At 42.5% G+C, this 19,278-nt stretch overlaps 1 protein-coding gene across 1 annotated transcript in view; it reads left to right on the top strand.

Moving 5' to 3' along the window:
* The first annotated feature begins 689 nt into the window (after window positions 1-689).
* Window positions 690-19,278, top strand: part of SLC4A5 (solute carrier family 4 member 5) — a 92,756-nt gene continuing 74,167 nt past the window's right edge. The window contains exon 1 of the mRNA XM_058194866.1: window positions 690-777. Coding sequence (XP_058050849.1) covers window position 777 — 1 coding nt within the window. The 5' untranslated portion in view covers window positions 690-776. The remainder of the gene's footprint in view (window positions 778-19,278) is intronic.

Below are 19,278 nucleotides of genomic sequence, written 5' to 3'. Positions count from 1 at the left end.
AAAGTTTTGTATTCTCTAGTTAGAAGTATAACGTTACCAGAGAGAAAACTTTGTAAAATAAGATTGACAATGCCTTTTTTGCAATGATGTTACAGTGAGCTCTGGGGCTTAGATCTTTTGAAATGAGTACTCCTAGGTCTTTGACAGAGTGTGGGTCAACTTTTAGATCATTTCCGGCCAGCAAATATTGAATGTTCTTATTTCTATTGCCAATGTGCAGGACTGAGCATTTGTTAGCAGAGATTTGGAGTTGCCAATTGTTTGACCATTCACATACATAGTCTAGGTCATTTTGAAGGGTAACATTAGAACCATCATTAAAAAGGCACAACAAAGAATGTTCTTCCTGTGTCAACTCAACTTCTCTTATTGATATCTTGTGATTATATAACTTCGTTGTTTGTATGTACACTGAGAGCTTATGCACTGGAGACCAATTCAGTGTCTGTCCAATCACACTTGTCCAATAAATATTCTATTCTTGGGAGACTATTTTAACACACTATATATGCTGTGTGATATTTTCATGAATAGGGAGCCTTCTCATTCGCTCTCTTTGTGCTGATTGGCTGTCTCCTCTAGCAGATTACCATTCCATTTACATTGGGCTACCAATGCCCCATAGAGACCAGAAAAAAAGACGCAAAAGGAGATCTTCCTTCAGCCAAGATAAAAATGGTGAACGCAAAAGGCCCTACGAACAGCAGATCCAATTGGACACAGAAGAAGGAAGGCGGACAGGTGATGTGAGTGGAAATGACCACGCCAGCAGGACCAGTGAGTAGAGGAGGAAAGAAAATAGAGCACTAAAAATGAGCCAGAATTCAATCATGTTTAGAAGGGTTGACCTTGTGCTATAAGGACCTGCAAATTTCATTTCAGTAATGACCGAATTACTCCTATGGCTGCAGGTAGTTGATTGCCAGGCATATATTATGCAGAAATATAAAGTAGCAAAATGGAAGGAAAATACGGGATCTCTTATTTTAAACATTTTATGAGAAAAGAGTTTCAAAATCCAGATAAAAATAGAGGTGAATTAGGGTGCACTTAGAAGAATCTCCAACAGCTCTCTACTGATGCAGGAATCGTGAGGGCCACTGCCACCTCATATCTGGGTAATCACAGGATAGCAGCAATGAAACAAAGATTTCTGTATCTCTTTGTTGCCATTTACTGATCAAATGGGTTTTTACCAGTAATATATAGTATACAAAGGTGCCCATACAGTTATTACTCACTTAGCAATCACAAGTGAGACCTGCAACAACAACACTAAGCACAATACAACAGACTTACAACAACAACAGATTTAGAACATCACTTCCCATGGGTCATTAAAAGCATGCCATTGCAGATAGTTAAGTGAGACACATGGCCTTGGCTTGGGATTTTACTGCAGCTTCTCCTTTGATTTTTCTTATCAAAAGCCAGTTATGAAGGGCGAAATGAGATCGCACAACTGCATGCGATCATGCAGGATGCTATGACAGTCGTAAGTGCAAGAACTGGTCACAAAGTCTTTTTTTTCCAGCATTGTCATAGCTTCAAACAATTGTTAAACAAGGTAACAATCTACTTTTATATGTTTTCAAACCGGAGCAAGTGGCCGGTTTAAGACATTTATAAAAATTGATTGAATTGCTTCACCACCTATAGCAAAGGTCTAATCAGATTCAAATCTGTCACTAGATGCAAAATAATTACTTTTTAACTTCTTGATTTTTTGTGTTAGTATAGCTGAGAAGTGTACTTTTTAAAAAGCAAGTAAAAAATTAAATTGCAATGATGGCTCTGTGTAGCTCTCTAGAACCTGTGGCTTGTCCCCCACTTCCCCTGCCCTCACAGCCAAAAGTTCCTAAAAAACCATGTTCCCCTCCACAAAGCTTCTCTCGGCTATTCTTTTTTGTGATTTTTTTGAATTGCTTCCTGTTCTGCTTGAATTGGATTACTGTAAACAATTGCCCCTTATGTTTCTTTCCTTGTTTTCTGCTATAAATCAGAGAAAAGAAAAATAATCATGAGGAACTATTAATTAAAATTCATCCTTCCAGCTGGAAATAAGAACTGATGGGACAATTTAGGATAAATTCATCATAGAGCTAGACTGAACAGGAAGCAATCTGAGGCAGAAGAAGCCATTTCTGGTGATCCAAGTAATTTGCATGCCTTAGAATCCTTTTTTAGTTGATCCAGCAATGTTAGTGGTAGAGGGCATCAGATCACCTTTTCAATAAGAATTATATACTATACTGCAATGGTTCTCAGCCTCTGGTCCGCAGACGCTGGGCGGCAACAATGTCATTACAAAGGCTTGAAGAACTATTAGGATTTAAATCTTGAGTTAAGTCTTGGAGTTCCGTGGCCACAACAAGAATTTTAAGGAGGTCTGTGATGAAGAAAAGGTTGAGAACTACTAATACACTGTAATTTTCTCATGATAATTAACATACCCAAGTCTTATTAAGTATACTTTAGAAGGAATATATGGCATAATAATATTGAATAAGACTGTTGCAAACTGAAATGGAAATTCAAATTTTAAAATGTCATTCATTCTAGCATGAACTTTATTGAGCTTCACACCATCTATCTATATCTATCTATCTATCTACCATGTTTCCCTGAAAATAAGACCCTGTCATATTTTTTTGAACCCTGAAATAACTTGGCCTTATTGCCATGCACTCAAAAGCCCGATTGGGCTTATTATCAGGGGCTGTCATTTTTGGGGGGAAACAGGGTATCTATCTATCTATCTATCTATCTATCTATCTATCTATCTATCTATCTATCTATCTATCTATCTATCTATCATCTATCTATCTATCGGTATCTATTTCTTATTTATTTAATTTATTGGCTGTCCATCTTACCACAGGTTAATTCTGAATGGCTTACAATGTTAAAAAGATAAAACTATACAAAACCTATAGATGGCCTATATAAAATACTACAAATATACAAAATATTAGCGATAACTAAAAGATGAGAAGGAAGGGAATAGAATCTGTCAACTAACTTCAGCCTGATGGCCCCTATTAGACCCCCAGACCAACTGGTAGAACCAGGTTTTCAGGTTCCTGCGGTCAGGAGGGTTGGAGCCGACCTCACGTGAGGGGGCAAGATGTTCCAAAGGCTCTTCTCCTGGACCTGCCAGTCAGAACTTCCTGGCCAACGGGGCTCACATTGCTGGCGCATGTGGGATGGGCCAATCCCACTGGAGTGAGACAGTCCCTCAAGTAGCTTGGACCCAGGCCGTGGCAATGAGGGAGGCGAAACGTTCCTACGGCAGATAACCGCCCGGCCGCCCTGTTTTGGGTGACCCGTTCCCTCCTTCATCAGGAGGGACGGGATGACCCCCTACAGGGATGGGCTGAGGAGTTTAACGGTTATCTATACGATAAAATCGTTCAGCTTCGGGATAGCTTGGACCAAGATTGCGATGATCCAACCGAGATGGCGGAGACACATCTTGTTGAGGTTATTTGGGATGAGTTTGATTCTGTGGCTCTCGAGGACGTGGACAGGTTGCTGGGGAGGTTGCATGCAACTACATGTTTACTGGACCCGTGTCCTTCCTGGCTAGTGCTGGCTGCTCAGGAAGTGACACGAGGCTGGCTCCAGGGGATTATAAACGCTTCTTTGGTTGAAGGGGTTTTCCCTGCCGCCTTGAAAGAGGCAGTGGTGAGACCTCTCCTGAAGAAGCCTTCCCTGGACCCAGCTATTTTGGGAAACTACCGTCCAGTCTCCAACCTTCGCTTTGTGGCGAAGGTTGTAGAGAGTGTGGTTGCGTGGCAGCTCCCCCGGCACCTGGAGGAAGCTGTCTATCTAGACCCGTTCCAGTCCGGCTTCCGACCCAGTTACAGCACGGAGACGGCTTTGGTCGCGTTGGTGGATGACCTCTGGAGGGCCAGGGACAGGGTTGTTCCTCTGCCTTGTTCCTATTAGATCTCTCAGCGGCTTTTGATACCATCGACCATGGTATCTTGCTGCGCCGGTTGGAGGGATTGGGAGTGGGAGGCACCGTTTATCGGTGATTCTCCTCCTATCTCTCCGACCGGTCGCAGACGGTGTTGACGGGGGCAGAGGTCGTCCGCGAGGCGCCTCACTTGTGGGGTGCCTCAGGGGTCGATTCTCTCGCCTACCCTGTTCAACATCTATATGAAGCCGCTGGGTGAGGTCATCAGTAGTTTCGGGGTGAGTTATCATCTGTACGCTGATGATACTCAGCTGTACTTTTCCACCCCGGACCACCCCAACGAAGCGGTCAAAGTGCTGTCCCGGTGCTGGAAGCTGTACGGGTCTGGATGGGGAGAAACAGACTCAAGCTCAATCCCTCCAAGACGGAGTGGCTGTGGATGCCGGCACCCCGGTACAGTCAGCTGCATCTGCAGCTGACTGTTGAAGCAGTTAGTGGCCCCAAAGGAGGTGGTCCGCAACTTGGGCGTCCTCCTGGATGGACGGCTGTCCTTTGATGAACATCTGGCAGCCGTCTCCAGGAGGGCCTTTTACCAAGTCCGCTTGGTCCGCCAGTTGCGTCCCTTCCTTGACCGGGGTGCCTTATGGACACTCACTCACGCCTGGTTACGCCTCGTTGGATTACTGCAATGCTTTCTACATGGGGCTGCCCTTGAGGTGCACCCGGAGGCTGCAGTTAGTCCAGAATGCGGCTGCGCGAGTAGTAATGGGAGCCGCTCGTGGCTCCTACGTAACACCACTGCTCCGTAGTCTGCACTGGCTTCCTGTGGTTTTCCGGGTGCGCTTTAAGATTTTGGTTACCACCTTTAAAGCGCTCCATGGCTTAGGACCCGGGTACTTACGGGACCGCCTGCTGTTACCCTATGCCTCCCACCGACCCGTGCGCTCTCATAGAGAGGGTCTCCTCAGGTGCCGTCCGCCAAACAGTGTCAGCTGGCGGCCCCAGGGTAGGGCCTTCTGTGGGAGCATCGACGCTCTGGAATGAACTCCCCCCTGGCCTACGTCAAGTGCCTGATCTTCGGACCTTCCGTCGTGAGCTAAAAACATACTTATTTATTCAAGCGGGACTGGCATAATAGTTTGATTTTAAATTGGGGTTTTATTAATATTCTTAAATATTTTAAATTTAATTTTAATTATTAGCCGTTTTTGTAATTTTGCTATGTTTTAATCTGTTTTAATTGTACATATTTTGTATTTTATCTCTGGCTGTACACCGCCCTGAGTCCTTCGGGAGAAGGGCGGTATAAAAATTCAATAAATTAATAATAATAATAATAATAATAATAATAATAATAATGATGATGATGATGATGATGATGATGATGATGATGATGATGATGATGATGGTGATGATGAAGGGCTTTAAAGGTGATTACCAACACCTTGAACCACACCAACAGCCAGGGCAGCTCGTGGAGCAGCGGTGTTACAGAGGCCACTCTTGGGACCCCAAGAACTTCCTGCCCTGCCACACTCTGCACCAACTGTAGCTTCCAAACACTTTTCAAGGGTAGCCCTGTGTAGAGCCCATTGCTACCAAATACGCAAACCTTTTTGATTGCCCATTACATTCCCAGCAATTTTTACAATTAATTAATTAATAATTAAGGCTGGAGTATATATCAGTGATAAATTGACTTCTACTAATTGTCTCTTACAATATTCAAAGCTGGGAACAGCTTTTAGAGCATTGTAGAAACAGTCACTTAGCTAAAGATACCTAAAAGATGAAGCTGTCCTCCAAGGGCAGAATCCAAAGGTCATGTGGAGATACCACCTTCTATTTTAGAAAGAAAGGAGGTTTTTTTAAATGCCCATGTTAATTGTTGGCTCTCACCCTAGGTAGGGAATGACTAGTTCTGCTTTTGGAATTGCTGCAGCCCAAAACAGAAATGTTCTTTTCAGCCTACTTGATAAGCTACTTATAAAAGCTTAATAGGCCGCATACCAGAATAGTTGCTTACTTTCTATGGTGCTCTCAGAAAGGCATCCTGCTGAGATTTTATACAATCCTTAAGCGGGGTGGAGGAACTATGTGACACCCCACCCACCCCCGGTCCTCCTCCTGTCCACAGAGGGCCATTGTCCTGCCTTCTGGAACTTGCTAGTTGGGATGCCCAATCTTAAAAAGTTAGGGCTTCCTTTGGCAACATGGTCCTTTGTTTTGTGACACAGGTGTGAACAGGGACATGGTACACACTTGTTTTGCAGAAAGGAACACTTTTGTGTAAGAGTTAAACCCATCCTTTTCCAAAGGAGAGAAAGTTCTTCCCCCAGCAATCAGAAGCAAAGCGTTCAAGGAAAATGTTTCACACTCCACTTATTCTTGAAAATGACTCCATAAAACGATTCCAGAGCCAGGCCCACCTCTCAGTACCTTACTCTCCAGACCAGAGCAGGCAACCATGGTTCTAGAAACACACACAGCTTTTCAGGATCTTTTGTGATCCCCTCTTCAGTGCTGGTTAAAATGCTTTTTATAGCAATCATCACAAGCCCTTGCAATGCAAGAGCCAAAACACGGCTTGTGCAGGAGGACTGTAAGAGCTGCTCAGCAAAGTGGTGACAGCTGCCTTAAAGGCAGAAAGGAGGAGAAGAGCCAGGAGGGTGGCCCTAGTGGTGTAGCCTCTGGAGAAGGGGGTGTTGTGAACCCATGTTTGCTGGCATTCGAATTTACACGTGTGTAAATGCACAGACATGGTTCGCAACCATGTCTGGAAGGTACAACGTGGCCCACTTAGAGCCAGTGGCCTTGCACAAAGTGGACACTATCCATTACATAATGAGGATGAAATGTCAAACCTTACCTGTCTTCCTAAAGAGATGAAGGGCACCTGGTCTTCCTGGTCTTTCCCGTCTTCTTTCCAAAGGCCAATGGGCAGGAATCAGAGTTTGCAGAATGGGTGGGAGGGCACACAGCATGTATTTGCCCTCTCTTGTTTGCAAAGCCCTGCACAACTGCTTCTCTCTAATGTGAAATGAGCCTCCCTCCCTTCCTACATCATTCTTATTGAAACCAAGTAGACACCAGCCACTCAGTGGCTCTTTTAGAAACCTGGTTTCATCTTCCTGAGGTAAAACTATTGCTGTCACCATATTGTTCAAGGAAGATGGAAAAAACCACCCACCAATAGTGACATCATGATTGTTTAGTGGTGGTTCTGTGCTGTTGGGAGGGAGGGCTTGATTTAACTTTTAACATTCGTGAAATGTAAAACAAAGAACTGAATTGGTTCAGTTCTTTAATCAATGATCTTCAGACTGTTGTTCCTGGCTTTGCAGTCTAGGTAGCCCTACAGTCTCTGGATAGGAAAGGATAATATGCCCCTTCCAACATGGGCATGCTTTCAGACCCTCTCCTTTGTGCAGAGCACCACCAGCAGGCCTCCCACTTAACACAGAAACTACATTGATTTGGTGGTTTTGTGTCATGAGGGCTGGGAGTGAAGGAGAGGATTGATATGCCTCATAATCTGGTTATTCAAGTAAACAGAAGGTGGGGATTATTTTTGTGGCTGCAGCTCTTATTAGTCTTTGAAGCTAGGAAGAGCTGGGGGTAGTGCTGTGATCAGCTCTTTTGCCTGAAAAAAAATGGGGGAAAAGCTCCAACCATTCCCAGGTAAGAAACCGTTCCATGTATTTTCAGTTAAAAAAAAAAAAAGTCATTGGAGAAGTTCCAATATAGGCATGTGTGGGGTTTGTTGAAAGTTTAGGAAGTTCTGAAGGGAAGCTCAGGGCTAAGGCAATCAATTTTGCCTCTTCTAGCAAGTGATGCAACCTTTTACATATAAGAGGGACATTTAGGTGACCTTCCAGGTCACATAAGACAGGTGGCAACTAGAGGAACTCTGATACAGCCAGGCTTCTCCTCCTTTTTCTGAACCGGTGGGGAAACGGACAAACTCTGAGCATGAAAGGCTCAGAAAGTGTGGGGTGGAAGAGAGGCAGTAGACCTATCGCAACTAATAGCAAATTAGCAACCTCCCCAGAACTCTTGAAGGGAACCTTCTAGGAAACTGGCACCTTTGAGCTGGAAACTTTGATTTGGAAATTTTGAGAAGTAGGAAAAGGATAATATGCCTTCCAACATGGGCATGCTTTCAGACCCTCTCCTTTGTGCAGAGCACCACCAGCAGGCCTCCCACTTAACACAGAAACTACATTGATTTGGTGGTTTTGTGTCATGAGGGCTGGGAGTGAAGGAGAGGATTGATATGCCTCATAATCTGGTTATTCAAGTAAACAGAAGGTGGGGATTATTTTTGTGGCTGCAGCTCTTATTAGTCTTTGAAGCTAGGAAGAGCTGGGGGTAGTGCTGTGATCAGCTCTTTTGCCTGAAAAAAAATGGGGGAAAAGCTCCAACCATTCCCAGGTAAGAAACCGTTCCATGTATTTTCAGTTAAAAAATAAAGTCATTGGAGAAGTTCCAATATAGGCATGTGTGGGGTTTGTTGAAAGTTTAGGAAGTTCTGAAGGGAAGCTCAGGGCTAAGGCAATCAATTTTGCCTCTTCTAGCAAGTGATGCAACCTTTTACATATAAGAGGGACATTTAGGTGACCTTCCAGGTCACATAAGACAGGTGGCAACTAGAGGAACTCTGATACAGCCAGGCTTCTCCTCCTTTTTCTGAACCGGTGGGGAAACGGACAAACTCTGAGCATGAAAGGCTCAGAAAGTGTGGGGTGGAAGAGAGGCAGTAGACCTATCGCAACTAATAGCAAATTAGCAACCTCCCCAGAACTCTTGAAGGGAACCTTCTAGGAAACTGGCACCTTTGAGCTGGAAACTTTGATTTGGAAATTTTGAGAAGTAGGAAAAGGATACTGAAGAATCTGGCATCTTGCCTACAAAGTCATCTTCAAGATTTATTAGAACTTCATAATAAAGAAGGTAAAAGTTGGAATTACTATTGACTCATATTGTAATACCAGGAATGCATTTCCTGCATTTGAATTTAAGCAGAGATTTCATGTACTCAGGTAATCCCCAAATGTTCTTTAAAACAAACAGCCTTTTTAAATTTAAAACAATATAAGTAGAATGCAAAAAAAGAAAAAGAAAATAATAAAAAGGATGTACTGCCTTGAGAACACATCTTCCAGAGTTGACAGTTATAAATGAATGCAAAGTAAAAAACGAATTTCTGTCTTAGTTGTTTTCTGAATTTTCTAATTTGACTTGAAGTATCCAGATGCAATTGCTACAGCACATTAAAAACCAGACTGTCATCAGTGCTCCAGGATCTGTGAAAAAATTGATTCAGTGGTTACGAGATCATGTCTGCCAGCTTCTTCAGAACTAGGGAATGTAATCCATCTGGCCCTGGTGATTTGAACTCATCTAGGGTGGGCAGGTGTTCTCTTACCATTTTCTGGCCTATTTTAATTTGTATTCCTAGCCTGCCTTTCACAGTTCTATTTTTGGTAGATTGAACTATTTTTTCCTTTTGCATGAAGACAGATGGAAAGAATGAATTAAGCAGCTCTGCTTTCCCCCTGCTGCCTGTTACTTCCTTTCCATCTTCTCCCATTAGTGGACTGATTGTTTCCTTGACTTTGTTATTGCTTTTAACATGTTGAAAGAACATTTTAATTTATTATTATTGACATTTGTTGCAAGTCTTGGTTCATCCTGAGCCTTAGCTTTCCTGACTTCATCTTTGCAGATTCGGTCTATATGCTGGTATTCTGATTAGTTATGAGTCCCTCTTTCCATTTTTTTATACCTATCCTTTTTATCTTTCAGTTTATCAGAGAGTGTTTGTGTAACCAACCTTCTTCTTGGATTTCTTATTTTTCCTTTTCAGTGGTATTGTGCTGGACTGGGTTTTTATAATCACGTTTTTCAGAGTTTCCCCAGCTTCTGGAATTATTTTCCCTTTTAAGATTTTCATCCATGGAAACCCTCCCAAACTCTCTCTAAATTTATTGAAATCAGGTCTTTTAAATACAGAACAGAATAACAGAATTGGAAGGGAGCTTGCAGGTCTTCTAGTCTAGCCTCCTGCTCAAGGAGGAGACATATACCGTTCCAGACAAGTGGCTATTCAATCTCTTCTTAAAAGCCTCCATTATTGGAGCACCCACAACTTCTGCAGGCAAAGCCATTCCACTGATTAATTGTTATCACTGTCAGGGAATTTTTCCTTAGTTCTAAGTTGCTTCTCTCCTTGATTAGTTTTCACCCATTGCTTCTTGTCCTGTCCCCAGGTGCTTTGGAGAATAGCTTGACTCCCTCTTCTTTGTGGCAGCCTCTAAAATATTGGAACACTGTTATCATGTCTCCCCTAGTCCTTCTTTTCACCAGACTTGACATATTCAATTCCTGCAAATGTTTTTCGTATGTTTTAGCCTTCAGCCCCACAATCATCTTTGTTGCTTTTCTGTGCATCTTTCCAGAGTCTCAATATCTATTTATATATCGGGGACCAAAACTGGATGCAATATTCCAAGTGTGGTCTTATCAAGATGTTATAAAGTGGTAATATCACTTCTCATGATCTTGATTCTATCTCTCTGTTAATACAGCCTAGGATTGGATTGGCTTTTTTGGTAGCTGTAGCACATTGGTGGCTCATATTTAAATGATTATTCACTAGGACTCCAAGGTCCTTCTCTCAGTTACCACTGCTGTACTATGTTTCACCTATGTCTGTACCTGCACATTTGGTTTTTCTTGCTTAAGTGTAAAACTACTCTTTTCTACATTATATTTCATTTTGTTAGATAGGGCCCAGTGTTCGTCTATTGAGTTCCATCTGGATCTTGAACCTATCTTCTGGGGTATTGAGTATTCCTGCTAATCTGCAAATTTGATGAGTTTTCCTTCTCTTCCTTCATCTAAACCATTTATGAAATATTAAACAGTACTGGGCCTAAAACACAACCTTGTGGCACCTCACTGCTTCCTTCCTTCCATGTACATGTAGTTCCATTAAGGACTACACATTGAGTGCGATTTATCAACCAGATGCAAATCCATTTAATGGTGATGCTGTCTATCTCGCATGTTTCTAATTTACTAAGAAGTAGGATGTTGTCTACTTTGTCAAATGCCTTTTTGAAGTCTAGGTATACTATGTCCACAGCATTTTTCTGGTCCACTAGTATAGATACTTTGTCAAAGAATAAAATAAGATTTCTTTGGCACAATCTGTTTTTGACAAACCCATGTTGGCTTTTGGTTATAATTTTGTTTGTTTCTTGGTGCTTGCAAATCTGTTGCTTGATTATGTAAGGCACTAGTTTAATTTTGTTTTATTGCTTGTGTCTGGATTATATTAATTTTCAATATAACATGGTCACTTTCCCCTAAGATCCTTACAACTTCAACCCCCTCTATCATTTCATCTCTGCTAGTGAGAATTAAGTCCTGTATAACTGACCTTCTAGTTCCTTGACCATTTGAGAGACAAAGGTGTCAACTAAGCTGGTAAAGAACCTGTTTGATCTCCCACTTGATGCAGAGTTTGTTTCCCAGTTGATGTCAGGGTAGTTAAACTTCCCCCTCACTACTGTGGTATGTTTCCTACATACATTAGTTAACTGATTAGCAAAAGTTCATCTATTTCTTCTGCTTGGTTAAGTGGCCATTAGTATACACTTATGGCAAATTTGATAAGCACTCCTTCTATCCCCTCTCTAAATCATTTAAGAAGAAGCTGAAGGATACTGGGCCTAAAACAGAACCACGGGGTATCCCACTGCTTACTTTGCTCCATGTAAATGTAGTTCCATTAAGGACTACATATTGCGTGTGGTTGGTGAGCCAGTAACAAATCCATGTGGGGCTCTATATCCCACAGTTTATAGCTTACCAAGAAGTAGACTATGGTCCACTTTGTCAAATGCCTTACTGAAGTCCAAGTAAACTACATCAATAGCATTTTTCTAGTTCACTAATTTAGTCACTTTAGTCTAAGAATGTTTTGTCTGGCATGATCTATTTTTGACAAAGCCATGTTGGCTTCTAGTAATAGCTTTGCTTGTTTCTAGGTATTCACAGATCCATTGTTTGACTATCATTTCCGGGATCTTTCCAGGTATTGATATGAGATTGACTGATCTGTAGTTTCCTGAGTCCAATTTTTCCCCTTTTTTGAAGTTGGGAACCATATCAGCCAGTCCTCTGATAGTTTCCTGGTGCTCCAGGATCTTTGAAAGATATGGTTCAGTGTTTCTAAAATCATGCCTAACAGTTCCTTCAGAACTCTGGGTGTTAATCCATCTGATCCTAGTGATTTAAACAATTTAAACACCCTAACCCTGGTGATTTCACAGGTATAGAGCCCATTGTCTTTAGCAATTTTCTCACTCTTTGAATGTATTCTTTATTAATCATATTTCAACTATCTATCTATGTTATTCAACTGTAAAATGCCCATATACTTGTAGGCTTCATCTGACAGTCCCTGATGGTTTGGCCATTCAGCTTTTCAATTCCATATTTGTTTGTGATTTTACTCCACTTTATTACTATTGTAGCACATTTCTAAGCCAAATTCCATTGCTGTATCTATGCTACAAATTCTTACAGTGCTTGTCAATGACTAGATTTTGATTTCTGATATTCCATAAAATATGAATATATGTAACATAATTACATGATATAATTCTATAAATTCTATATATTATATTGTTACATTATACAAGGTCATGGTTTATTATTGTGGTTTACTGAAAAAACATCACTGGTTTTGTTCACACTTCACACTAAACCGTAGACCACAATCTGGGTTCACATGCCATTCTGAACTAATACATGACAAATGCTATTTTATTTTTGCCCTTCCTAGCCCCAAAGATCCCTGGATATTCCAGAAATAGATTTACCAACCAAATGTTGAGGTCTGAACTGCTTTGCCTATAGTTCCTTGGTCCTGGCAGTTCAGTGTTAATGCTCTTAGTTAGGTTAATCAGATTAGGCTAAAATACAATGAATATTTTATTTTTTTTCTGCAACCATTATGGTGGAAAAGCCCCATATTAAACTAGTAGGAATTGTAATGAATATGAGGCACATTTATTTGCTGGCTCAGTTTTCCTTCATTCTTGTGCCCCTCCGCTCTAGTGCTTGGGGGCCAGCCGTGTCTTCAGGTCCCTGAGACAGTGAGGGAGAAAGTCAGCACTTGCTGGCCAGGGGGACAACTGCTCTGCCTTGGAGAAAATGGGAAGCTGTTGCCCCACCACCACCGCTGGGGATAGGGAACCAGCTGCCAATCTTGTTCTTTGTCTTAGGCAGCAAAACCTTTAGTCCCAGCCCTGGAAGCTTAGTGCTCATTCTTGAGGAACAAGTTAAGTAGTTCTGAAAACAGGCATTCTGATAATTAACAAGTAAATCCAAAGGAAACCTGCCAGGCAATAGAGATTGGCAGTCTGGCTGGGGTCAGGCATTGAAGCTGGGGGGCAGCCAATTTTCACCCTATTTTCACACAGTGTTCTTACACGTGAAGGGCAGAGAGGAAGCGGCCACATAAACTGCAATCTTGACTGCCTCAAGGGACTGTTCATGTCAATCTATGGTCAGAGTTGGAAAAAATGTCTCATTGCACAATCATGTTCTGGTTTCACTCAACCCATTAATAATGTAAAAACTCAAGATGGCAGCTGATGGCAGTCATCAAAGTCTTGCCCCATTTTCATCTGTGTCTCACATGTAAGGGGGATGAATCGCTTTGCTTCTTTCAAAACTTAATGCTTTTCAACTTGCCAATGAATTGGGGGGGAGGGAAGGGGGAATGCTGAGAATGTATGCGGAGATTGTGAGAGCATGGAAGCCATCAAGGTCACCACTGCAGGTGCTTGAGAAGGAGTGGACTGTTCCCATAACAAAAGAATGTCTCATAATTGGACAATGTGATCACCCAGGGGTGGGGAGAAGAGGAAGCTATGGCTTAACATGGCAAGCATTTGCGCGGGAAAACCAGAGCTGATTTTGTTTCTTCAGTACCAATATGGTGTACCCAATAAAGTTTTACTTTTGGGAATTCATACGTATGTCCCGAGAATGTTTCTTTGTTTTGGGTTCACTAGTCAGACAGTTGACAGGGAAGGTCTTGAGAGCCACAGCTGCCTTCTTGACTTTTTTGACATCCTTTCCCAATGAATGGAATTGCAAATGATGCTGAAAGTAACAATGTAAAGTGATAGCCTGGTTTTCACAATTTGTGGCCAAAGAGCGGTGTTCCCATCACATGCTGAACTGCAACAGCCCACCCCATCCCCGTCCAATCCTTTCAGCCTCATTGAGCAATTTGACTGACACCATCCCTGGGTCTGTCTCCCTCTTCAGTTCAAGACTAATGAGAAACGAGCAGGGGCCCAGCAGTGCCAGCAGAAGGCTGAGCTCACCAAGGGGCAGGGCAGCCTGAGACTGAAGGGTTTCATTTGGGAGCTGGAGGGCAGAATGCTTCCCCTCTCCATCTTCTAAAAACGCCAGCATTTTATGCTATTGTTTTCCCTCCATCTGGGAGAAAGGAGTGTTTAGTTTTGACCTCTAACTTCCCCAAAGGTCACTGGCTCAAATGGATCTGCTAAACCTGGGCACTGAGACACCGCCCCCTCCAAATCTGAAGGCTGTGCCAACGCCTGAGATTTTTTCTATCAAAGGTTGACAACTGCACTGCAACTCTGATTAATCTTTTCTCTCATGTATCACACAAAGGACATGAGTAGTAGTCCTGAGGTGATCCATACACTTGTTACCTCTTGTTAACTAAGGCTTACTATCTAAGTAATAATGGATGTTTTCTACACTGCCATTAGCACAATTGGTGAATTTAGCCCCTAAAAGACTTTGTCAACATAACCTGTTAGAAATCAGAATGATGTCACGTATTAATGACATCATGCAAATGAATCCAATGAAGTAATTTGAACAAAGGGCATCCTTCACCCCATTTACTACATGGATATGGTGGATGCTCATCTCAAGAAGTTCCCAGCAGTCAATCGTCCTTCTAAGATGTTTCAAATGAGCTTCTTGATGGAGTCCCAGGGGAAAAAGAGAAAGGGACAAAGGCTCTCACTGCCTATGTCTGGATTGGCTCACAGAGATTTTATTTATTTATTTATTTATTTATTTATTTATTTATTTTGTCGAGTACATATTAGATAATATATATAGGTATAAGCATGAATTGAATACATAAAATGAATACAATTAAAGGGAACATTAGGACAGGGACGGTAGGCATGCTGGTGCTCTTATGAGGTTTTTGCCAGCATCATAAGGCAGCAAGCAGGGCCATCTTGCTCTAAGACCTGCTGTATAACATTATGATCAGAGACTCTGAACATACAGTAAACGTGTCCCAAATATTAGGACTCAAAAGGCCTAGCAGGGAACCTAGTGGTCAGCAGTTGCCCAGCCAGATGCAAATCCCTCTCCTGAAGACTCTCAGGCTCCCTCAAGAACAATCCACTTTCTCAGAAAGGCTCCCTCCACGGGGATACTTTGCCACTGGCTCATTTTAATTCATCTTGCTGATATTTCTGGAAAAATAATCTTGTGCAGTTAGTGAAGGGCAAGGGGACTGATAACATAAATTAACCTTCCCATTGTCTTCCATCCAGGGTCTCAGGAACTTATCTCTTGCCTGAGCAATGGAAAGGAACACAATGGAGATGTTTCTGTGTCTTTTGGTAACATTTTGATGAAAATGTATTTACTTTGGGTCTTTTTTACACTTTGTTTATATACTATGAACCAGTTGACACAAAGTGGGAAGTAAAACAACGTTTGTCTTTCTCCCCCTCCCCACCCCCAGAACTGGCTGCAAACTTGCAAATGCCAGTTAATTCTGATTGTACTACAATTCTGTTTCTCTCTTAACCTGAGGACAAATCTTACTGAATATAATTGGATGCACATCTGAATAGGGTTGGATGAAATTATACTACACAAATAGCAATTTATTAAAATACTCTACAGAAAAGAAGTCCTTTTTTTGTCAGTCTATTATAGGGCAAGAAAGACAGATGTGAGTCCTGTTACTTGTGTGAGAAATGTATATTTAGATTCTCTGTAAGGAGGCTGGCCTGGGATAAGGCCCCCTGCAGCTGGGGAGACTCTGAAGAGATGCGTGCAGAGTCTTTGCACAGCCTCTGTGGGCACACAGGGAGCGATGCAGGCAAAGGATGAAAGAGAACATAGTGCTACATCCAGTTGGCTTTGTCCCTAGTTATTTTAGAATAGAATAGAATAGAATAGAATAGAATAGAATAGAATAGAATAGAATTTTATTGGCCAAGTGTGATTGGACACACAAGGAATTTGTCTTGGTGCATATGCTCTCAGTGTACATAAAAGAAAAGATACGTTCATCAAGGTACAACATTTACAACACAATTGATGATCAATATATCAATATAAATCATAAGGATTGCCAGCAACAAGTTATAGTCATACAGTCATAAGTGGAAAGAGATTGGTGATGGGAACTATGAAACGATTAATAGTAGTGCAGATTCAGTAAATAGTCTGACAGTGTTGAGGGAATTATTTGTTTAGCAGAGTGATGGCCTTCGGGAAAAAACTGTTCTTGTGTCTAGTTGTTCTGGTGTGCAGTGCTCTATAGCGTCGTTTTGAGGGTAGGAGTTGAAACAGTTTATGTCCAGGATGCGAGGGATCTGCAAATATTTTCACGGCCCTCATCTTGATTCGTGCAGTATACAGGCCCTCAATGGAAGGCATTTTAGCCGTTACACTCTCTCTTTCCCCTTTGATTTTGTCCACAGCAAAATGTGGATACAAGTGCTTTCCCCCAAATTGAGGTTTCCAGAATAGGGAATGGATAACCTTAAGATATAATTGTTTGGTTGTTTCTTTAGCTTGCATGGGTGCCCACAGAGATTTAAAAAATCAGGTTGGGGGTTGTGAATTTGGGCTTGAAGTCCCATGGTTGTAGCCTTCATCTTAATCCCATTATTCTGACCTAGGCTTCCTGAGTCAGTAAAACACACGAGTAGTCCCAAAAACCTCTTTTATTGCAACAGCTGTGAATTCTGTTCATTCACAGATGAGTCCCAAATAGTTGTAAAGAGTCTTTCAGGATAAGGCTGATAATCACCCACCTTTATCTCCCTTGACATGCTGCCAAAGATCTAATTGGCAAAGCCACATGAAATCCAGAATCAAACAGAGCTTCAGACTTTAAACTGAAGAGAATTAACAAAGTTGCTTCCTGCAAAGGCCCATGTGTCTTTGCTCCTCTTTTAAGGAGGGGCCAATCATCTCCAAGCCCTACTCCCAAGTCGTCCCTTTTGTTTTAACTGTTCTTGCCTTCTGGCAGCTCTGCACATGTGTGCAATGGGAAGAGGCTCCCCCTGTTCCTCTGCCTTGCTGAGGTCCGACTCTGGAGGCTCCGGAGGCAGCACCTACCTCCCAGATGGCCCTTTCTCTGGCTCCAATGCAGAGCCCTCGTCCGAGCCTTCCCCAGGCTTCAGGACTGACCCATGTTCCTCCCCAACCTCCTCACTGTCTGACTCTGCTGCCAGCTCCGTAGGCCACTGGTAGATCACAACACCCATCCTCCCCAGGACATGCCCTGTTTGCTTGCCTGGGCCCCTTTCGAATCCCATTACACTTCTTAAAGGAATAGATTTGCTGGGAGACGGGAGAGAAGAGGAAATAAACAGGTCTATCTGAGATTCCCCAAATCACCACATTTCAATCTCTTTCATTTCATTTCTTTTTTTTTTTTATTGAAAAAGTTTTACAACAACAATTAAATTTTTCCCCTCCCCTCCCTTAGCAAAAAATAATTTGAAAGAAGTGAGCCAGCGAACCAAAGGCTACTTGCCGAAACTGGTCCCAAATGGTTCAATCACTTATGCAGCTGGATCATAAGGGGAGACTGCAGAGAAATGTCTCTGCAGTCCGGCACATGGGGCCTCCAGTCCTGCCTGATACCCTCTGGGCCAATGAGCAGGGAAACAGGTCTGGGAAGCAAAGAAGCAACCTTGAACTCTTGACTGGGTTTTTCCTCCACTCTGGACACCAGCTGTCCTGGGCAGGGATGCTGACTTATTTATTTATTTATTTATTTATTTTATTTATTTTGTCACACAGTATATATAAGCATAAGCATGAAATAATTATACAATATATAAGCATATATATGAGTATGAGTATGTAATAACTATATTAATTGGATATAACGAAAGGAAACAATAGGACAGGAATTTGTGCTCTTATGCACACCCCTTACAGACCTCTTAGGAATGGGATGAGGTCAATGGTAGATAGTGTTTGGTTGAAGCTTTGGGGATTTTGGGAAGAGACCACAGAGTCAAGTAGTGTGTTCCAAGCATTAACAACTCTGTTACAGAAGTCATATTTTCTGCAATCAAGATTGGAGCGGTTAACATTAAGCTTAAATCTATTGCGTGCTTGTGTATTGTTGCAATTGAAGCTGAAGTAGTCTTCGACAGGAAGGACTTCCTCCTTAGTGCCAAGCCCTGGGTGTGGACTTGTTTCTTGAGCAATGGATTTAGGGACAGGGACCCCTTAAACTAGTGGCATGCCTTGCTTTCATTTGGCTGTACAAGTCAAGGGACTTACAATAGTTCATTTAGTGACCATTCAAAGTGACAATGCCACTAAAAAAGGTAACTTTACTGTTCTTCACACTTGCGATCGTTAAAATATCCCTGTGGTCATGGGCTCAAAATTTGCATGGCAGCTGACTCATATTTATGACAGTCGCAGGGTCCTGGGGTCACGCGATCCCCTTTTGTAACCTTCTGCCAAGCAAAATCAATGGGGAAACCAGATTCACTTAACAACCATGTTACTAATTTAACAATTGTAGTGATTCATTGAACAACTGGAGGGCCAGGGACAGGGGATATTCCTCTGCCCTGGTCCTATTAGACCTCTCAGCGGCGTTCGATACCATCGATCATGGTATCCTGCTGCGCCGGTTGGGGGGATTGGGAGTGGGAGGCACCGTATATCGGTGGTTCTCCTCCTATCTCTCCGACCGGTCGCAGACGGTGTTGACAGGGGGGCAGAGGTCGACCGCGAGGGGCCTCACTTGTGGGGTCCCTCAGGGGTCGATTCTCTCGCCCCTGCTGTTCAACATCTACATGAAGCCGTTGGGTGAGATCATCAGTGGTTTCGGGGTGAGATACCAGCAGTACGCTGACGACACCCAGCTGTACTTTTCCACCCCGGACCACCCCAATGAAGTTGTTGAAGTGCTGTCCCGGTGTTTGGAGGCTGTACGGGTCTGGATGGGGAGAAACAGGCTCAAGCTTAATCCCTCCAAGACGGAGTGGCTGTGGATGCCG

The sequence above is a fragment of the Ahaetulla prasina genome, chromosome 9 (assembly GCF_028640845.1).
Source record: "Ahaetulla prasina isolate Xishuangbanna chromosome 9, ASM2864084v1, whole genome shotgun sequence".
Classification (NCBI taxonomy): Eukaryota; Metazoa; Chordata; class Lepidosauria; order Squamata; family Colubridae; genus Ahaetulla; species Ahaetulla prasina.
This window is presented reverse-complemented; position numbering and strand designations above follow the sequence as displayed.